This window comes from Colletotrichum truncatum (genome assembly GCF_014235925.2).
Source record: "Colletotrichum truncatum strain CMES1059 chromosome Unknown Contig_0010, whole genome shotgun sequence".
NCBI classification, from domain to species: domain Eukaryota; kingdom Fungi; phylum Ascomycota; class Sordariomycetes; order Glomerellales; family Glomerellaceae; genus Colletotrichum; species Colletotrichum truncatum.
In genome coordinates this window covers 394,431-414,729 of record NW_027222407.1, presented here as the reverse complement: position 1 = coordinate 414,729, position 20,299 = coordinate 394,431, and the positions used below count along the sequence as shown (strand labels likewise).

General features: G+C 46.6%; 5 protein-coding genes across 5 annotated transcripts; 4 read left to right on the top strand and 1 right to left on the bottom strand.

The window, feature by feature from the left end:
• Nucleotides 1-5,749: 5,749 nt before the first annotated feature.
• Nucleotides 5,750-7,175, top strand: CTRU02_213583 (uncharacterized protein; the record flags this gene model as incomplete). Its single annotated transcript, XM_036730692.1, has 9 exons — nt 5,750-5,779; nt 5,834-5,868; nt 5,918-6,003; nt 6,086-6,108; nt 6,156-6,309; nt 6,365-6,402; nt 6,456-6,493; nt 6,561-6,698; nt 6,752-7,175. 9 exons carry the CDS (start codon nt 5,750-5,752, stop codon nt 7,173-7,175), a joined length of 966 nt encoding a protein of 321 aa, XP_036577468.1.
• Nucleotides 7,176-7,819: 644 nt separating this feature from the next.
• Nucleotides 7,820-9,427, top strand: CTRU02_213582 (cytochrome; the record flags this gene model as incomplete). Its single annotated transcript, XM_036730693.1, has 1 exon — nt 7,820-9,427. One exon carries the CDS (start codon nt 7,820-7,822, stop codon nt 9,425-9,427), a length of 1,608 nt encoding a protein of 535 aa, XP_036577469.1.
• A 1,007-nt stretch (nt 9,428-10,434) lies between these two features.
• CTRU02_213581 (uncharacterized protein) lies at nt 10,435-10,620 on the bottom strand (the record flags this gene model as incomplete). The annotated part of the gene is made up of 1 exon (XM_036730694.1): nt 10,435-10,620. One exon carries the CDS (start codon nt 10,618-10,620, stop codon nt 10,435-10,437), a length of 186 nt encoding a protein of 61 aa, XP_036577470.1.
• Nucleotides 10,621-12,913: 2,293 nt separating this feature from the next.
• Nucleotides 12,914-17,399, top strand: CTRU02_213580 (ABC multidrug transporter; the record flags this gene model as incomplete). Its single annotated transcript, XM_036730695.2, has 3 exons — nt 12,914-13,120; nt 13,171-16,136; nt 16,196-17,399. The coding sequence occupies 3 exons, from the start codon at nt 12,914-12,916 to the stop codon at nt 17,397-17,399; spliced, it is 4,377 nt and encodes a 1,458-aa protein (XP_036577471.2).
• Nucleotides 17,400-19,996: 2,597 nt separating this feature from the next.
• CTRU02_213579 (uncharacterized protein) lies at nt 19,997-20,299 on the top strand (the record flags this gene model as incomplete). The annotated part of the gene is made up of 2 exons (XM_070206088.1): nt 19,997-20,163; nt 20,224-20,299. 2 exons carry the CDS (start codon nt 19,997-19,999, stop codon nt 20,297-20,299), a joined length of 243 nt encoding a protein of 80 aa, XP_070060120.1.

The window sequence follows — 20,299 nt, the reverse complement described above, 5'->3', positions numbered from 1 at the left end:
CGAATTTAATAGCGTGGAATTCGAGATATAGCTGTTGCCTTAGAACCGGCCCGGAACCTTCATAGGTATCCTTTAGTAACTTTAGGGCTTCTGCTGGGTCTTTATTATTAAAAACCAGGCTAAGAGGTTCTGGCTGTAAATTTTGCCTTATAACTAGTAAGGCTTGTGATTTTTGCTCTTCGGTTATAGCTGAATATTTCTCTTGATCCTCAAAGTATTGGGATAAATTCAGCAATTTAAAATAGATTTGAAGGGTAGTAATCCAGGTATTCCAGTTATCTATACCCTTTAATCGTTGGTTTTCAGGCATTAAACAGCCTGTAACGGCTCTTATAGCAGTAGTAGTAGTCGTAGTAGTCGAAGACATATTGACTTTTAATAGGGTGCTTATTGCCCTTAAATATAGGGACTTATAGCCCTTGGGTACTTATTGCCCTTGAGATAGGGGACTTATAGCCCAAAAACTGCTTATAATATAGGGAATTTATCCCTTAATAGGCTGCTGAAGATACTAAAGAGCTATGCCTTGAGTAAATAACAGGTATTTTGCCTTGTTATTAAGTGCTAAGCCCTAGGATATGCCTTTATAATAGGGTATATAAGCACTAAAAGCAGCAAGTAATATCTTAGAATAATAGTTTCTAAGACGTAATCCCCTTAATAGTCTCGTATTTAGTAGTACTAAGGACTTACACTTCGTCTGCCTTAATAGTACTAGAATAGAGTTAAAGTTTTAGACTTTTCGTCTTAGGGGAATATAGCCGTTATAATAATAACCGTTATAATAATATACGGTTTAAAAGAATAATAAATATAAATTCCTAAAACTTATATCGTTTATAGGAATAAAATAGAGTTTAAGATATTTAATAACCGAAGAGTTGAGGATAAAAGAATAAGTAAAGTTATTACTCCGCTGGGCTCATAACCTGTTGGAACGGTAGGTAGGAATCTCGTAGATAGTACGATATCCTTATAACAGGGTATTAGAGTAAGGAAACTTGTACTTATGAAGTAGGGCTTTAATAGTAAAGAATGTATAGGCTTATATTGAAGCTGAGTTGGTTGAGGAACTAATAGCTAGCTAAGAGAGAGAATTAGGCTAGTTATATAGTAGTATAACGTCGCCTATAATAGCTAATATAGGAAGCTATAAGCTAGGTTTAGTATACGTAAGTATATACGTCAGCTAGCTTATAAAGCAGCTTATAAATCAGACTAGAATCTTCTTTAACTAAATAGACTTTTAGATAAGGTTAAAGAGAGTATTCCATAGGGATCTGAATATCATATGTTTAAACTAGCAAGCAGCCATTCTTAGCTAGTTACTTTTGTAAGTCCTACTAAGTCTTAGATAAGACTAAATAGGATAAATAAGTAAAATAGAAGTATAATATACTTATACTTCTAACATATAGTAATAAAGATAGCGATCTCTTACTAATGCCTGACTTAGAGGAGGATAACTAGTTGTAGGAACTAGACTATATCGTTAGCCGTCGAATAAGGGGAGATAATACTTACTACCTTGTTAAATAGAAAGGGTAGCTAGCAGAGTATAACTTTTAGGTATACTTTAGTAATATAGTTAGCGCTTAATAGGTAATATAGGATTATGAAAAGAAACGAAAGAGATAATCTAAAAAGAGTAAAATAAAGGAATAATATTAAGGTAGCGCGATACCTAAAAGAAAACCTTCCTTTCTAATACCTAACCGCCGGGATAAGCTGCCTATATAAGGCGATCCTAACTATCAGGACGTAACTAGCTAAGAGGATAGGAAAATAAATTAAAAGGGGGATAGAATACTACTATTCGGGGTTAAATAGGATTATCTACTATAGTTATTCCTAAACCTACGATCTTCTTAAAAAAAAAGTCTTAAGCAAACCGAACGAAAATAAGGCGAATAATAAGTAAAAATAAGATAATTACTATCTAATAAGGATAGGAAAGCCGAACCTTAGTAAAGGGAAAGCTTAATAACGCGCTTTCGGAAAAGCTTGAAAAGATAAACTACCTACTAGTTATATTATATAGCGTAGCCTTAGGCATAGAAGATATGAAAAAGTTCTTTATAAGCTATCTTTTTAGCTGATTACTAACTTATAAAGCCTATATCTTTAGGGAGGACTCGGAGGTAGAATTGCTTACGCTTTGCTAGATAAGAAAGTTAGAAAATAAATAAAGAATATAATAAAACAGGGTCTTTACTAGATAGCGAGGGGGACCTTTATTACGAGTAAAGGCTATAAAATCGTCGTATATCTAGTAGCGATAGTTAATAATTACCTTATAAGCTATAATAATCGCCTAACTAAACGTTAGTAAAGACCTTATAAATAAGTTAATTAGGAATATATATAGGTTTAGGCTACTTAGAAGTAGTTATTTTATAATACTTACGGTAAGCGCTTTCTAAGGCGTCGTAGCTAATAAATAAGTCGCGCGTAATAAAGGAGATTTACTAGCAAATATCTCTATTATCCTCGTCTTAAACATAGTATATTAAGCGTTAAATAACTTTTTATAAAAAGAAATAGTCTTAATAGTTACTAAATATAAAGGATAGTATTTATAAAGATAAACGTTAGCTAATTACTAAAGATAAGGAAGGAAAATGCTTTACTTACTATAGTATATATATCTCCGCGATAGTTATATTACGTATAATATAAAGATTTTTTTAAAGTAAAAGAATACTTAAGGATAGCGACTTGCTTAGGATTAAAGACTATTCTATCTCTTTTACGATCGTATTTATATACTTCTATTATAATACGAATATAATAAAGATAAGGCTAAAAAGTAGTATTATTACTTTCTAACTAAGGGTTAGGAAGTTACTTACTAGGAGGGGGCGAAGGGAAAGCGTTATTAAAGCTAGACTTTATTATAGACGAAGGGGTAGGGGAGCGTTAAGCAAGGCTAGCGGTAGGCAGGGGACTAGGGGTCGAGTCGCTAGCGTTAGACTTATTACTATCGCCTTCCTTACTAGACTTGCTTGATTTAGACTTTTTAGTTATAGTTAAATTAGTAAAAATACAGTCTTAATCTTTACCTAGGGAAGGCTAACGCTTCTTCCGAAGAGCAGTATTATAACGATAGGTTTTCGCTACCTTTAAGGTATAAAGTCGCTATACCTAATTATGCTAATTGCTTTTTTTACTACTAAAAGTAAAGGTTTTGTTAATCTTGCTATTACGAACTCTGCCTTTCTCGCAAGGCGTCTAAGTCTAGGGTTTCTAAGGCGTTATACTATCTAATCGCGACTAAACGTCTAGAGAATAAATAAAGATAATCTCGAGAAAGAGAAAAATAAGGCGATTCTGCTAAAGATAAAGAGAAAAGCTAGTAAATAATACGTAAGTCGTAATCGATAGAAGAAGCGAACGCTATAGCAAGGATGTTAATAGAAAAGAAAAGTAAATAAATAAAGTAAGCGACAAGGAAATAAAAGCGTTAAGAAAAGGTTTTTTTTTAGAGAAAGGCTAGCCTAACTAAGCTATACCGAACTCTAAGCGAAAGCCTAACTAAGCCTGACCTAGAGCCTTACGCCTTGCTTAAAAAAAAGAAGACTTATATTTTCTATATATAAGTTGCTAGGGATAGTAATTATAATAAGGGAGTAGTTATAACAAGGTAAAAAGCTATAAGGCGTTATACTATTAAAAGCGCTATAAGGCGTTATACTAAGAAAGTTAATATATATGTTTTACTTAGTAAGGTATAATACCTAGGTAAAAGATAGGTTTTAGCTCTAGACTCTTGATCTAGAGGATTAAGAATCAGCTTTAGAAAAATACGATATTTATTACTATTATAACTATTCCTAGCTAAAACCTTATAATAGTTACGATATATTAAGACTACTAAACCTAACTTAAAATAGTAATATATCGAATAATACGCTAGAAAGGCGTATATCGCGTTAATTTGCTAACCTAAGGCTTGTTTCGATTTATCTACTACTACCTAATACTAAGACCCCTTGCTAGAAGTAATAAAAGTACTAAATCAACGGATTCGATAGTAAATAGAATCGCTTAACCGAGGAATAACGTTTATCCTACTCGACCTTATAATAGCTAAGCTATTCGTTTTCGTTAATAAGTCGTTTACTAATAACTATAACCTCTCCTCCTAATTAAGGTTTCTAATCATCCTAGCTAACGATACTTCCTCTAATAGTAATAATAGAGAATTTACAATTTATAATAACCTTATTTATTATAGCTTTACGAAAAGTAAATAAGTTATTTATAGCGTATTAGCGTTAGAGATCTATAAAATAGTTACTAGCGTCGATATAGCCTACGCCTTTGCTATAACCCTAGCGATAATTACTAACTACCTTAACTTACTAATAATTTAGATAGTTATCTATACCGATTCTTATTCGCTATATAAGTATCTCGTAAAGCTAGGCATTATTAAAGAAAAGCGACTTATAATCGATATTATAGCGTTAAGATAATTATACGAAAAACGAAAACTATAAGAAATTCGTTAGATTAACGGCGAAGACAACCCTGCTAATACCCTTACGAAAAGCAAACCAAATCAAGCCCTCGAGAGATTCGTTAATAGCAATACGATAACGATACGTATAGAGGGATAGGTAACAAGACCGTAACTACAAGAGAAAGTAAAGATAGGAGGCTGAATTAACGAGGAGACGGAACTATATAAGGATAACGTATTCCAACCGCTTCAACACTATAAAAAGAGAGTTTCTAGTATTGCGATAGTTGGAATACGGAGTCGTGTAGCACTTCCAGCCACACGCCCGCCAGGCTGAGAGGCCCAAGCCTCCCAGACCCACGTGACAGGCCAAGGGGGAATATCCCCACCTTCTAGTCAACAACACCACTTTCAACTATCATGAACCATCGATTAGAACCAATTTACTGTTATTTGTTATTAACGAACGGAATTCCGTTTCACCCCCTGTGAAACCTACAGTCCAACCTACCTTACGCACAGTGAGGTTTACCATTTTGGTTCAAGTGACAAGGATATTTTTGGGTACCCATTCATGGCATCTGGCTCATCAGTTCATGTAGTCTAACATATTTTCTGGGTGGAATCGATAATTTGGAAAGCGATATATTGCTGGTTACCTTAGTTCTAATTGTACCACAAACGAAATCGGATCTGACCGTGTTCTCCACCCAGCTCCCAACCAACCACAAATTGATTCCAATTCTTTTAAGCACCTCACTTAAGAGTCCAACAAATCATCATCTTCTGTCATTGGGTTGTATCCAAAGCACGCATTCTACTCGTATTTGGCGGTGTGAGATGGGAGCTGCTGAGTCGATTCTTACATCCATGTCTTTCTGGAACTCGACGTGCAGATCAGGGTAGGTAGAAAGTGAGTTATAGTCAGTCAGTGGTCTCTCGTGTCAAAGCGTCGAGGTGCTCTGACCCGCCCCGCTGTTAGAGCCGTTGATTAGCTCTCAAACGAGGACGTCATTCCATGTAATGGATTATTCTGGGGAAAAAGCCAACTTTTGTTGTCATTTCCCTTCATTTTACACCAGCAACTTGGTCTATCGAGCTCCGGGAGGCTCATATGAGACAGGCTGCACAAAATAGTATTTCGTGCTCGTCTAGTCCCGGCCCTCCCCAATCTCTGACCCTGTGCACAACCCCGCGTGCCCCTGACGAACCATAACAGTATTCTCCGAGTGTCGGCCCAGCCTTATTCACCATATTCAGAACCTCATGCGACGTGTATAGAAGATGGCAACTCATGTTGAGGTAGAAAATGATGTAAGATTCGATACTTGTCTATGGCTTTAAGCATACTTACTGATTCAGAGATAGCTGTCAGACGCCGACTCAAGTATTGACGACCAAATGTATGGACACGCAATTTTTACCAATATTTCTACGTAGCTGACGTCTCAGGTCGGCGTATACGGCAACATTGACATCGAGCATACTCAACTACCCTGTGGAATATGGTCGACGCTACCATGCTTATCGATCGGGATGTGAGTAACGTGACCATTATCCAAGTTTTACTCTTGTACACACTTGAGCTATCTGGTCCATGGTGAGCTAATCCTTCCTTAGCCTACTTTGCACCGAACGATGAGGTAAAATAACCCAGTAAATAGGTATGCAATCACATAATCAGATACAGTCGCTAAGCAATCGACCTTTGAAGCACGAGATCGATCGGCTAGATTTTACCCATACCTTGATTTTGAAGACTCTTGGCGGCAAACTCTACATGGCACCGTTGGAAACCCACAAAGTCCAACGAGTTCTAGATAGTGGAACAGGCAGCGGAATTTGTGCGTGAGCTTTTGAATTTGTGTTTGAGAACGCACCTAATTACATGCGATTCAGGGGCTATTGAGATGGCGGATATGCTCGAAAATGCCGAGGTATTTGATGCCGTCTCTTAAAAGAAATTACCTGCCTTACCAAACTCTAACAGATCATTGGCAACGACTTGAGCCCTATTCAACCAGAGTGGTACAAAGCCTTCTCCGGCATGTTTTGGAAATGCCATCTAAAATGTTTACTTACTTTAGCACAACAGGGTTCCACCCAACGTGAAGTTCGAGGTTGATGACATTGAAAGCCCATGGCTATATCCATTCAAGTTCGATTTCATCTTTAGTAGGTATTTGGCAGGAGCAATTGGTGACTGGCCAAAACTAGTGGGGAACGTTTATGAGTACGTTTATCATCAGAAATCAGAGCATTCTAGTTACTAATTACGTGCCATAGTCATTTGAATTCTGGAGGATGGGCCGAGTTCCAGGATTATGACTTCTTGTTCAAGTCAGATGATGCTTCTCTTACGGAAAACCATTATACCTGGCAATGGAACGACCAGTTCGTCAACGCTACTACTAGCATCGGTCGCGAATCCCGTCCCGGCCCCAAGCTAGTAGAATGGGTCAGGAATGCTGGCTTCGTCGAGGTCCAACATTTCGTACACAAATGGCCAATCGGTCCCTGGCCAAAAGACCCTTACTATAAAGACCTCGGCATGTGTAACTTGGTACAGCTTCTAGCAGGGCTGGAAGCATTCACTTTCCGGGTCTTTTGTGAGGTCCTGGGATGGCCCAAGGAGAAAGTGCTGGCGATGCTTGCCAAAGTTCGTGAAGAACTAAAGAGTGACGCGTTTCACGCTTATGGAAACTTGTAAGCTGCCCCTCAGACTAATCGGGTTTCGTAGGCATTTAGCTGAAAGAGCTTACAGCCATGTGGTCTATGGTCGAAAGCCATGAGACACGGAAAAATGTGCCGCCATAGGTAAATGGTTTTACAGGACACTGATATAAGCGAGTCAACGGAGTACCCAGCGCTAACATACTTCCAAATTGACGAAGTGCTGGTATCAGGGGAGGTTGATATGCCGTTCCAACCTCTCCGCCTCCGCAATCCCCTCCGACCGAACCGACCCACCGTGCTAGCGGTCCGGCCCCGCCCGGCGTTGCTTCCGAAATGGGGCTATCGACGAATCCTGGTATTTGTCCGATGAACCTGTCCACTGACCTAACTACGGGCAGTGTAGCCCAGCCGGGGGCTTCCAGCGAACGCCCGACGAGGGCTTATCAACTCTAGGCAAACTGCTCGGCGCATATCGAATGACAGTTTCCTAGCGTAGGATTGGAAACCCACAACCACCATCTCCACCTCTGGTTTTTAGTGGCGGACAGATAAACGGAGGAACGGATTTTGGTCAAACGGTGCGGCTGTTTTTATTAAATAACACATTATCAGCTTTGGTTTCGTCGTTCGTTCATCCTGTTCTCGAGACATCTTATTGTGTTTCCCCTACACGCAGAAATGGCCAGTGATTCGACCCTGACCGTCCTGGCCGGTGTCGCACTCCTAACCATCTTGTACATTGTGTCATCGAGAGCCAAGAATGCCAACTCGTCCCCGAAACCCCTCAAACTTCCCATCATCGGCGATCTTCACAGCTCACCGCTGGAGAAGCCGCTTCTGCACTGGGATGCGTGGACCAAGATCCAAGGGCCAGTGGCCACGCCTAGACTCTTCGGCATTGTTCCGTTTGTAGTCCTCAATACGGCCGAAGCAGCAACTGAGCTCTTTAGTAAGCGCAGCGCGTACTACAGCAACCGGCCAAGCTCTGTTAGTATGGAGATGATCACCGGCGCGGGCCCAGGAAAGTCCAGGTTTACATTGATGCACGACTACGATTCGCATTTGAAATTGCATCACCGTATGCTATCGCCCAGCTTGGGCGCTTTGGCTGCTCCACGTTACCAGCCTCTCATGGAGTTGGAGTCGAAACAGCTTCTTCGAGATGTTCTGAGTTCGCGTCCAGGAGACAAAGGAGAGTTGGTAATGAAGAGCACCGAGATATACCCGCTGCTGGAGCGGACGCAGGGAAGCGTCATCTTGGGCCTGCACTATGGCATACGGGTGCCGAGCCACGATGATTCTCTCTTTAGCGAAGTCGTCGATACCCAGCATAAGGTCACTTATGTTGCTGCCAATCCCAGTCTCGTCGACTTCATACCTCCGCTACGCCGCCTCCCTGCCATTATCTCGCCTTGGCACCGGGCGGCTGATAAGTTATTCATCGCGCAAAAGGAACTTTATTCGAAACTGCTGGAAAGGGGGACAAATGAGCCTGGCTGGAACGCCACAAAGCAGGCGCGTGCCGTGGCTACCAAGCATATGGAGGCTGGGAGTGTACCAGACTTGGACCTCGCCTTCACCCTAGCAACCAGCATCCAAGGCGGTATGGAGACAGGACCGAGACAGATGCTGTGGCTACTTGTAGCCGTGCAAGAGAACCCCGGCTTCATGGCCAAGGCTCATGCTGTGCTGGATGAGGTTGTGGGCTGGGATAGACTGCCGAGGTTCGCGGATCGGCCCAAGTTGGCTTACATTGATGCTGTGGTATCCGAGGTAATGCGTTGGCGCCCGATCTCGCCTGGAAGCATCCCGCGAAGAGCAGATCGGGAAGATGAGCTTAACGGCACCCGAATTGCCAAGGGAGCAACGCTGTTTGCGAATGCATGGGCTATTGGGAGAGATTCGAAAGTATTCAGCGAAGAAAAGGGTGATCTCGGTACTTTTGTGCCGGAAAGATGGCTGGATGGAAACGCAAGAGTGCGTACGGATCTTCCATTGGCGGTGTTCGGCCAGGGTCGGCGCAGCTGCTTGGGTAAGCGTGTTGCGTTGGATAACACGTTCATGATGGTGGCAAGTTTATTGTGGGCTTTTGATATCGTGGCTATCGAAAAGATCGATACGATGGCTATGGACGTCACTGGTTTCATGACTGTGCCTTCCGAGTTCAAGTTCAGCTTTAAACCTCGTGGGCCTTGGGTTCAAGAGGTCATTCAAAGGGAATGGGATGCAGCGGAGACGGATTTGGAAAAGGTAATGGGGCCCTGGGTAGACATGGAGAGCTCCTAATGGAATGATTGAGAGACTCATGAGGATTCATTTCTGCTTCTGTTTATTGTCGCACAAGTTGTGAATCTTTCTGCATTCTCGCTGGAAATCCCCTCTCATATTTCGGCTTGACCAAGTTCACAGACTAAGTTATTGCCTGTTCGCCAGCTCCGTATCGTGCATTGTACGCCACCACATGTACCGGAACGATAGTGAATTCGGTGAAAAGGAGGTTACGGATACTTGATACTAAAATAAGGTTCGGCCAGCTCCATCATTATTGTCATGGTTAGCTTGTTGGCAAGATGCCTTGGCCCGTGTCACCACATTTCAAATGCCAAATAGTGACTCCGCATCCTGCGGACGGGGTTCATCCTGATGAGAACCAGTTAGGCTAGCTCTAGAAACGACTTGATGCGTTTCGCTCCTGGCTGGACTACTGTTCTCAGCATGATGTCCGTTTTGCAACGCCAAGATCTTGCATTGGGCATCGAATGACTCAAATAGCTTCATGGAAGGACTCAATACCAATCGTACCTACTCAAGATTACTCTTGTTTGAATAATCTCCTACCGAAGGACAGCACGAAGAGGTGGGATGGCCGGTGCTGCAAATAAAAGGTCGTGTTCACCATGGAGTATGTAAAGGGGAGTAAGAGAGAAACCAGGAGCCAAAGGGTTTCAGCCTGTTTGTTGATTCGCAGAGTATCATCTATTTACTTTTTATTGATTTTTTTAAGAAAACGCCGAAATAGTTTACCTCGCTCCATCATCTCCAAGTCACAGCTATTTCTAATCGGAACGCCGATGCAGCCGGCGTCTGTATCACCGTAAGACTCCCCCCTTCATGGCTCCATAAGATGTCTTCTTAATCAAGTACAGGGTAACTGTTAACTGAAGATGCAGAATCCCTTGTTTGTTCGTCAGTTTGAGACGTGGAAATGGGGAATGATGAGACGGCATGTGCGTCGGCAAACCGGACGAACGGCAGTCACTTACTCTGATGAAAGTTGGATGCAAAAGGTCGTACTAGCCAGAGCCGCATACACAACCCTCGCGAAGCGCAGGGTTGATATTGGGGAAAGGAAAGCATTGACGGCCCTCGGCTTCACAGTTTTCGCCTGCGACGCCGCAGTTGTTGTCTTTGCAGGGGCCAGTATACTGAGCAGCAGAGACAGCAACGAAGGCAATGGCAGTAACGAGTATGCCGCGCATCTTGGCTGTATTATCTGAGGCGAATGACAGAAGAACGGGCTTGAACGGTCGAGGTAGAGAAGGGATGGCTTCCGAGCGTAGGTATTCGGATGAAAGGAGAAGCGAGCTGAGAGTTGATACTTGAACTATGAGATTGAAGCTGTGCGTTCGCTGCGATTATATACTCTTATCTGACCTCAAGCGTGCGCTTGGTTCTCGCCACGCGATATTTGTGGAACTGGGAGTCTTGGCGATTAGGCCTTGGAATTGCTCAAGTATCCCAGCTTCCGAGCCAGCTTCCGGATACAGTACGCCGTTAGCTATATCGGCAGATTGTTTTCACAGTAGCTTGAAGTTGGGATACTATGGCGTGCATCTAATCGCTTGTTCCTATCCTGCTGCTTCTGTTTCTATTCAAAATCTTAAGATTTCTAATGTGATGTTGAAGCCATAGTCAACCAGGCTGTGGATGTCAACGACTACCGGACATCAAGCCTAGATACTATCATATTATCCTGGACCTTTAAAGACGCCATGGTTGTTTTTGCGCTACACTCGTTACAGATCCTTTCATAGGGTGTAACGTTTTCTTCGATCTTGCTATGTCACATCTGAGGTTTTGATGGAGGATTCTCCGGAGGCTCTTGTTTTTTAGGGTGTTACTTCATGCGATTGATTGCGCCTTTGGCACTCACTTTCTCAGCCCCTTTTTTTGTTCTATGAATATTCTAAGTGGCGTCTTGTCTATTTGAAGGTGTGCTAATTGAGGCTCGAATTCCCATCCCTGGTGTTGTAATCGGATGGTGGCCCGAAGGCTTGGCTGCACCTTGGCGAGTTTGAGGTATTATCGGTTTCTCAGGAGGGAGTGGCAGCAGGATTTGGGGTCACTATCCGTCATTGCTGAGTAAAGAAGGTTTTTATGCTGCGGTTCAGTTGTGTCTTGGCGATGAACGTTTCAATTATCTCTTGGCTTCTACTTTGGCACGGGATGCTGTCCGCGGCTTGGGTGAAACAACAGTCTTTTTTAAAATAGGACATCTCTCCTTGACTGTAGTGACACTGGCTGTGGATTGACGTCTGATGGAATGTGAGAACCACGGTTGTAAAACTGGTCCTCTTCACTGAGTTGAACGTCAAAATAGCACAAGAGAGTGTCAAGCCCCTGCCTCGTTGTTTTGGTCGTGGCGGTGGTAGACATCCTTATACTCGCGGCCTGTGTCAGTCAATAGTCGTGGCCCTGAGAGCTAATGTGACATAGGCTCATTTTGAAACACGACAACGGGGATGAATGGGACAGGGTTGGGGTCGGAAAGTCGCGCTCTGCGATGCGCTACATGGATTCGCACATCATTTTACCGTCAGTCTAGGTCACACTACTTCTTTACTTGCCGCATCCGACTTTCTTAACGATGTAAGAAAAGACGAGTTGAGGAGATATCAGCGACAGGACCGAGTGTAGCACCGTAGAAACTTCAAAAAACGCCGGGTTGCTTGGCACAATGTGAATGTTCGAGGCTTTATTTATTCCCCGGTGACTCATCGCCGGAACTTGGGTACAGGTCCCGTGGAAGAGCATTCCCTTAAAGAGAAAGTGGCGGGAACTGGGTGCAGGCCGGAGGGGTGGGTCTCAGTACCGGAGGCCTATGGGGCCCCGCACTGGGGTCCGTCATTGAGCGGAACAAACACCTCCGCTACCTATTTTCCGGTCTTCCAACTACCTTGGATATGTCTTGATTTTTTGACATACCGATAACAATGCAGAGTACCGTTATGTTTTTCAATCGACGAAAAACAACCATTAATCAACGAGTCAAGTTAATGTCAAGATTATGACGTGCATAGCAGCAATTCTACGCTGATTAGAGCGGTTGGCTGCTCCAAGACATTGAGAATTCCAAATGAGAGTCCAGCGGCTCACATTGCCATCTGTAGTCCAACAAGTCCTTCATATAAAAGTAGCCGTGGAATTGTCGTTGCTGCAGTCGTATGAGCTGAGTGGCTGGTACCTGGGTAAGCACTTAGGTCACGTATTGCTTTTCTTTTTCCGTAACAGGTAAGTCGTGGTAAAAAATCCTTTCTAGGCTCACTGCAGACGCCACCAGAGCTTCCCCACCTCTTCTCTACTGTGCCGCACAACCAATGTTGCCCGGTGTGACTAATCGGAGCTGACGAACTGTTATTGGTTGCTAGAAACTCTTCCGCTTAACGCTTCATGATGTCCACAAGCTCTGGATGACATAAAGCCCCAGGCAAGGCTTCAGTTAACGCCTTCCAGAGCTCAGGCTGCTTGCAGTAGCCACAGTCTCTCGCCACGATGAGCTCTTCATGCACTAACGACGATACACTGGGTCCCGTCGTCCATGGTTGCCGTGATGACTTCGATTTTACCGTAAAGTTCGAGCAGGTTTTCTTGTCAATCCTGCCTTCGGCAATATTCATTCTTTTCGCGCTATCACGTTACCTCGTCCTACCTGGCAAACCGAAAGTTGCTACTGGGCCCGTATTGCAATGGCTGAAGATCGTTAGTATCACAGGACAAGATTGTCTGGCCTTATTCTGATTCCCAAGCAGTTGTTCCTTGCCTTGTATGCAGGTCTTCGATTGCGTCGACTGGTTTCAACAAGCCACGGCGCGTCATGGACAACCGAAATGGCTATCACATCCGACGTGGTGAACTTCATCGCCGGTCTTGTCATGATTCCCCTCTCAATTTTGGAACATTCTCGGTCACTCCGACCGTCGATCCTACTTGGGATCTACCTCCTCATCACCCTTATTTTTGATCTTGTTCAGTTGAGGACGCTATGGCTCTCAGTAGAATCTGATACCGACTACCGGCAAGCCTATCTCTCGGCCGCGACGGTCGTCATCAAAGCTGCAGCTTTGGTACTCGAGTCTTTTCAGAAACCCCTGGCATGGCACCTTGAACAGAAGCCACGAAGCCCAGAAGAAACAGCCGGTATTTTCAAGCTTGCAACATTCTCTTGGCTAAACGGGCTGTTTCTCAATGGCTTCCGCAACCTCCTCACCGTCCGCGACCTGTATCTGCTCGACGAAGCCATGACCGCCGAAGTCATGTACGCTAAATTCGAACCACGTCTGCAAAAGAACATTAGCCTAGGCCGCAAGCATGCTCTCCTCAGGAGTCTTCTTGGCACACTCAAAGTACCCTTTTTCCTACCTGCGGTGCCACGGCTCTGCCGCATAGGGTTCCTGTTTTGCCAGCCTTTTCTAATTGAAAGCCTGTTGAAGTACCTTCAGGAACCCGATGGCCATTCATCGCCTAGCAAGGGGTATGGATTCATTGGCGCCGCGACATTAACTTACGTCGGCCTGGCTGTGTCACAGTCCACATACTCCTACTTACTCGGCCGTTCCCTCTTCATGATGAGAGGAGTCCTTGCCTCTGTTGTTTACCGCTACACAACAACACTAAAGCTCTCCGCGGCGGATGATTCAACGGCGCTAACACTCATGAACACCGATGTAGAGCGTTTCCAGATTGGTATAGGATTCTTCCACGACTACTGGGCGAACCCTACCGAGATTGCGATCGCATGCTGGTTACTGCAAAGACAAATTGGCGCGGCCTTTTTAGCTCCCATTGGTCTCATAGCAGCATGTGCCGCAGCCGCGTTACTGCTTTCCAAGTTTATCATCCAGCGCCAGATAGTATGGATGCAGGCCATTGAGAAGCGAGTCGCCGTGACCTCCAAAGCAATCTCAACCATGAAGGCGCTGAAAATTTCCGCCATGACCGGCCCTGTAGAGAAGTCTATACTGGGGCTCCGGCTGCGTGAGCTTCGTGACGGTGGGAGGTGGCGCACGACGCTCGGCATGGTAGTAACGATTGCCTTCGCGCCCACCCTGCTAGGGCCGGTCGTGGCATTTGCTACTACATCTTCTGTTCTCGACGTCGCCCGCATTTTTACATCCATGGCTTACTTGGTGCTTCTAGCTAGCCCATTGGGGATGCTCTTGCAATCCTTTGCCATGTTTGTCGGGTCACTTGCCTGCGCGGGTCGCATACAAGCTTACATTGAAAAGGAAGCACGCGTTGACTTCCGCAAAACATTTGACCCTAAGAAACCTGCAGCGCAGCATAACGGGGCTCTTGTTTCTGATTCAAAGGCCACAGCTATTAAAGTCGTACAAGGCTCCTTTGGTTGGGAGGAAGAGAAGAATATCCTGGAGAAAATCAATCTTGAAATTCCTGCGTCCTCGCTGACCATCATCGTTGGACCTATAGCGTCAGGAAAGTCAACGCTGTTGAAGGCGCTCCTTGGGGAGACAACCTTTCATTCCGGGGACGTGATCTTTGGGGCCAACAACCGCAGCATAGGCTACTGCGACCAGTCTCCTTTTCTTTACAACAACACCGTGAAAGCCAACATCATCGGCCACTCCGCCTTCGATCAAGAACGCTATGATCAAGTAATAAAGGCTGCAATGTTATCGGCCGACCTCGCTACGTTACCCAAGGGAGACGGCACAAAGATCGGGAGCAACGGTGTGACTTTGAGCGGCGGCCAAAGACAGCGAGTTGCCCTCGCGCGCGCCCTCTATGTAGACACCGAGCTTCTACTTTTCGACGACGTTCTTAGTGGTCTTGATGCCAACACGGAGGAACACGTCTTCCGCAGTGTCTTCGGCCCCAACGGTATAGTCCGCTCAAGGGGCGTGACGGCAGTACTTTGCACCCACTCGGTTCGACACCTACCATCGGCCGATCACATCATCGCTCTCGGCGCGGATTCCACCGTGGTAGAGCAAGGGACTTTTGCCGACCTCAAGGGTAACGGCAAATACATCCAGAGCTTGAAAGTACAAGAAGCGGAAGGCGCCCCCAAAGAAACCAAGGACACAGATGCCCCTGAATCTGACCCCTTGACGCGGACCAAGACTGCAGGTTCCATTACGACAGACGGTCCAGATGCATCGCGGCGGGTAGGCGACTTTTCCGTCTACAAATACTGGTTCGGCACAATGTCGAAGCCGGTAATCGCGGCGTTTTTGTTCTGGAATTGCGGCTACGGTGCCACCTACGCCTTCCCAACAGTATGGCTCAAGTTCTGGTCCGAAGACATCACGTCACCGCATCCAACACACTCATGGTCATATTACATGGGAATTTACACACTCTTTGAGTTCTTGTGTCTGTTTTGCCTGGGCATGGCTGTTATCACTTGCTTGCGGCCAATGATCTTCCAGTCAGGGGGGGAACTTCACAAGCATGCTCTCCGTACGCTTATTGGCGCGCCCCTGAGGTATTTGACTGTGACAGACGCGGGCACGATGACCGGCCTGTTCGCTCAAGACATCACCTTGATAGATGGCGAGCTGCCCATGTCTTTTATCAACTTCTGCCTTGGCTTCTTCACTTCATTGGGTATGGCGGCTGTCATTTTGACCTCGTCGCCTTGGATGGGCATCTCCTACCCGCTTCTCGTCGGATTGTTGATCTTGGTCCAGATGTTCTACCTTCGAACATCGAGGCAGTTACGATTGTTGGATCTTGAAACCAAAAGCCCCCTATAGTAAGTACCATCTTCTTTATGATTTTTTATTTTTTTTTCATCTTGTCTGACCACCATAGCTCTCACTTCATGGACACCCTCAAAGGCTTGGCGACCCTTCGAGCCATGGGGTTCATCTCTGCCGATATCTCAGTCAACAATGAACTCGTCGACACCAGCCAGAGACCCGCCTTCCATCTCGCCCTGATACAGGGCTGGCTGGCGTTCATGTTGAGGGCCATCGTCGCCGTCATCGGAATTGCCGTGGTGACGCTGGCAACCCAACTTCGAGCGAACTCGGGTTACACAGGCGCGTCTCTTGTGACTATCATGTTGCTAAGTGACGCTCTGACGATGCTTTCGGCCGCCTACACGTCCGTCGAGACAAGCATCGGAGCCGTGACTCGCATCAAAACATTCCAGTCAACAGTCAAGCCGGAATCGGGTCCTGAGGAGGACGTGATTCCCAAGGAGAACTGGCCGGAGAGAGGAGCCATAGAGATCAAGGCAGTCTCAGCTTCGTACGATGCACCCCGGGATGCGGAGGACGCCGCATCGCCCAATAATCTGGCTCTTCGCGATCTGAATCTCACCATCAATCCCGGCGAAACAGTGGCTGTGTGTGGGCGGACGGGAAGCGGCAAGTCGTCTCTCGTCCTCCTGCTCCTCCGGCTGTTGGACCCCATGCCGGATTCCACGGGTGGAATCACCATAGATTCGGTTTCAGTGGACAAGGTCAACAGAGATGCACTGCGCAAGCGCATAATCGCCGTCTCTCAAGACCCAATCTTCCTCCCAGACGGCGCTAGCATTCGTAGAAACCTCGATCCGTCCGGAGAATCAGACGAGGCGGATTGCAAGAGCGTCCTAGAGCTGGTCGGGCTGCTCCCGGCAGTTGAAGAACGGGGCGGCCTCGATGTCGCGCTCACAGCAGAATCGTTCAGTGCCGGTCAGAGACAGCTGTTTTGCCTCGCGCGCGCTGTTGTTCGCCGGCGCGTGAGGAGCCGGAAGGGCGCTCAGGGTGGCATTCTGCTTCTCGACGAGGTCTCTTCCAGCGTCGACCGGGCCACCGAGATACAAATGCACGAGGTCATTCAGCATGAGTTCAGGAGATACACCGTCATAATGGTGTCTCACCGGCTGGACACGGTTATGGATTGTGACACGATTGTGGTTATGGACAAGGGCCGCGTGGCGGAGAAAGGGGAACCGAGTGTGTTGAGGGAGAAGAGGGGCGGCATGTTTCGTGAGCTTTGGAGCAAGAGCAAGACTACGGAGGAATAATAGCTGGCTGGTTTGGATAACAACACCGTGTTGGGGCGTCGAGATACCATCTCCCCTTTGACCCCTCCCCCCTTCGAAGCTATCTGGCTTACACTACTGTCCACTTATTTCAACGTTGTAGTAGGAATAGAAACCTCTCTCTTTCTATACGACCATGTTTGATTCACCATGACACAGGTGAACACCAACTCTGTCTAGCTGTTATAAATCTTTCAGAAAACTACACATCATTGGCCTTGTTCTTACATCAGAGTGTAAACTCTGGTGTCGATATCAACGACACTGCCGTCAACAGGTAGAACAAAAAAACTAGTTCTCCTCGACAAGTTGCATCTTACACCAAGATAGACCCGTGACCCAGACCTCATTCCTGTATCCAGACGCCAAAGTTTCACAGAAAGATCGATTACAATCCTCGAAACAACATACTCCCTTGACTTACCCTCGTTCTCGCATATCCCAACTTGAAAGTCCACACACACACACCCCATATCACACCGCAACCATCACCAGAACCACAGATCCGCACCCAAGACCCTGCAAACTGCGTCAGAACCGCCGTCATCGCTCAGGCGGCCCACCAAACTAGTCCCCCCCCTCCCGCCAGGGACCTGTCGACGCGGCGAAGGCCAATGGATCCGTGCCGGGGGCCACTTGGAAAGACCGGGGATGTCCTCCCCGGGCGACGATTCAGTCGGCCGGCCGAATCGGTGCTGCGTTACATTTGTTTATCGACACTCCTTTTTTTTTTTTTTTTTTTTTTTTTTTTTGGTGCCGTGTTGGTGGACAATGGACTTGACGCATGATTTTTTTTTTTTTTTCAACTTCTTCTTTGGGAACCGACTTCAACTTGACATGTTGCCACGGAACCATTGCGAGAGCTCCCTCATCGGATTATCTTTTTCCTTGTTCGATGCGGGAAAATGTGGACTGGTGAGATATATATCCCCCCCCATCAAGGGTTTTGGGGGGGTACAGTGACAGTATCATGTCACTGCTGGCATTCCAGGCCTTCCAGGCGAGGCTTCAGCTCTTTTACTTGGCTTGTCCCGGATATGATCAGCGAACTCTGGATTTAAACATCATAGCTTCCGAGGGAGCGTCGTTGTGACATAGTATAGATGGGCGCTAGTGAATGATGTCAAAAAAAAAAAAAATGGTACTTGGCATGATATCAGACGTGTTATATCGTACCCAGATTCTGGTTATCGCTGTGCTAAACATGTTCGGGCAGAACCAGGTAGTAAATTCAGATATTGTAGCAACATACGGAAATCCTGGGTAGTCACTCATTGCCGCTTTATGCCATGCCGGGCTGTTGTCCAAGCTTGGAGCTGCGTCCATCTAGCAGGAGGGAACTACATCCAACCAGCCAGAGCCAAGGGATGACTTCCCAAATACAAAAGTCATGTAGTCGTGACACGTACCGCAAACCTCTAGTCCTAGCTTCGCATATCAGATTAACTCATGGAGCTCGCGCGACCCTGCGGCGCAACCATAACCACCCACCCCCAGGTGAACCGTCACATCACCGACGTCATGGCTATATTACCTGAGCTCAAACTGGCGTCAAGTACAGCGGAGTCTCCTGTGAGGGGGATGGATGGATAGATGGGCAATGCGCGACAATCCAGCGAACTACCAACTTTGGATGATTAAAAAAATATCGCATCAGAGCTGAATCGTGCTGGAGTTTGCTCAGCACAGAAGAGAAGAGGAAAAAAAAAAAGATCTGATCTCGATTCATCGAGCGATCCCGTGTCATCCTGCCTAGAACGGAAGAAGAGCGTGCTTCCGATACGTCATGGCAGCCTGATGAGGCGCTACCCCTAATTCACACACCAGCGATCGACAAAAGATAACCGCAAAAAGAAGAAAAAAGGGGCCCTTTGTTGGCTGGTGCGACCGTGCAACCGATGTAGGATGGCCGCCGGGCTCTCACCATCGGTAAGGGTCATCACGGCCTTGGATCGTTTGGTGTTTGGGAGATCAATGAGATGCGCAAGCGAGATGCAGTTTGTTTGATGTGTACTGTACCCTCGGGGCAAGGGGACGCGGAGGAGGAGGAGGAGGAGGAGGGGGGTAAAGCTGGTCCCAGTTCATGCGGGATTCCTCACGCATTCCGGGCGATCATTGGGAAATCCCCCTTAAACGTCACGGAACGTTTGGGACAGAGTACTGGGAAAGAGATCGTCCGCGACCGGCGCAATTTCAAAGGGGGAAGAAGATGGAGAGAGAGGACAGGCCTGCCCGTCCTTGGTTGCACGGATCGGCAGCCAGGGCAGCTTGCTGCTGCACACCCCCAATTCCAACTCTTCCGTCTGTTGTCTGGTGCGAAAGCGACCTGCCACCTCGAGAAATACCTCCTGTCTCTCAATTCCCATATTTTGCTTTTCTCCCGAACCCTCCAATCCCCTTTGGCCATTTACCCCCCGGATGACGGATTGAGGTTTCCTGACCAAGCCATCAAGCCATCCGTCCTTTTGCTTTCGGTTGGTGGTGCCGGGAGCTACACCCGGGCCCGGGATGAAGGGTAGTTGGGGGATGTGGCCGACTGGAATGGGCGACGCAGCTGAGGCGGAACGTTGCGTTGCGGTATGTCACTAGGCGGTGAAGAGCCGTCACCGACTCTGCCGACGAGGGATGCCGGCTCAGCGACGTCACATGTCGAACGCCGTGCAGTAGTTGGTCCAGCCAAGTGGCGGCCAGCTGCAACTCTCTCCAGCGGTGGCTGCCAGCCGGTTCAGCCAGTAGCGGGTGCCCTGTAGGTAGACGTAGAGTAGAGTGGTAGAAGAGTGGTGGTGGCAATCAACAACGGCGGCAGCCAGCAGCAGCAGCAGCAGCAACAGCTTTCTGCCGTTCCCGGAATCGGAGATGCTCTCTGCTCGGCGGGGGAGTGA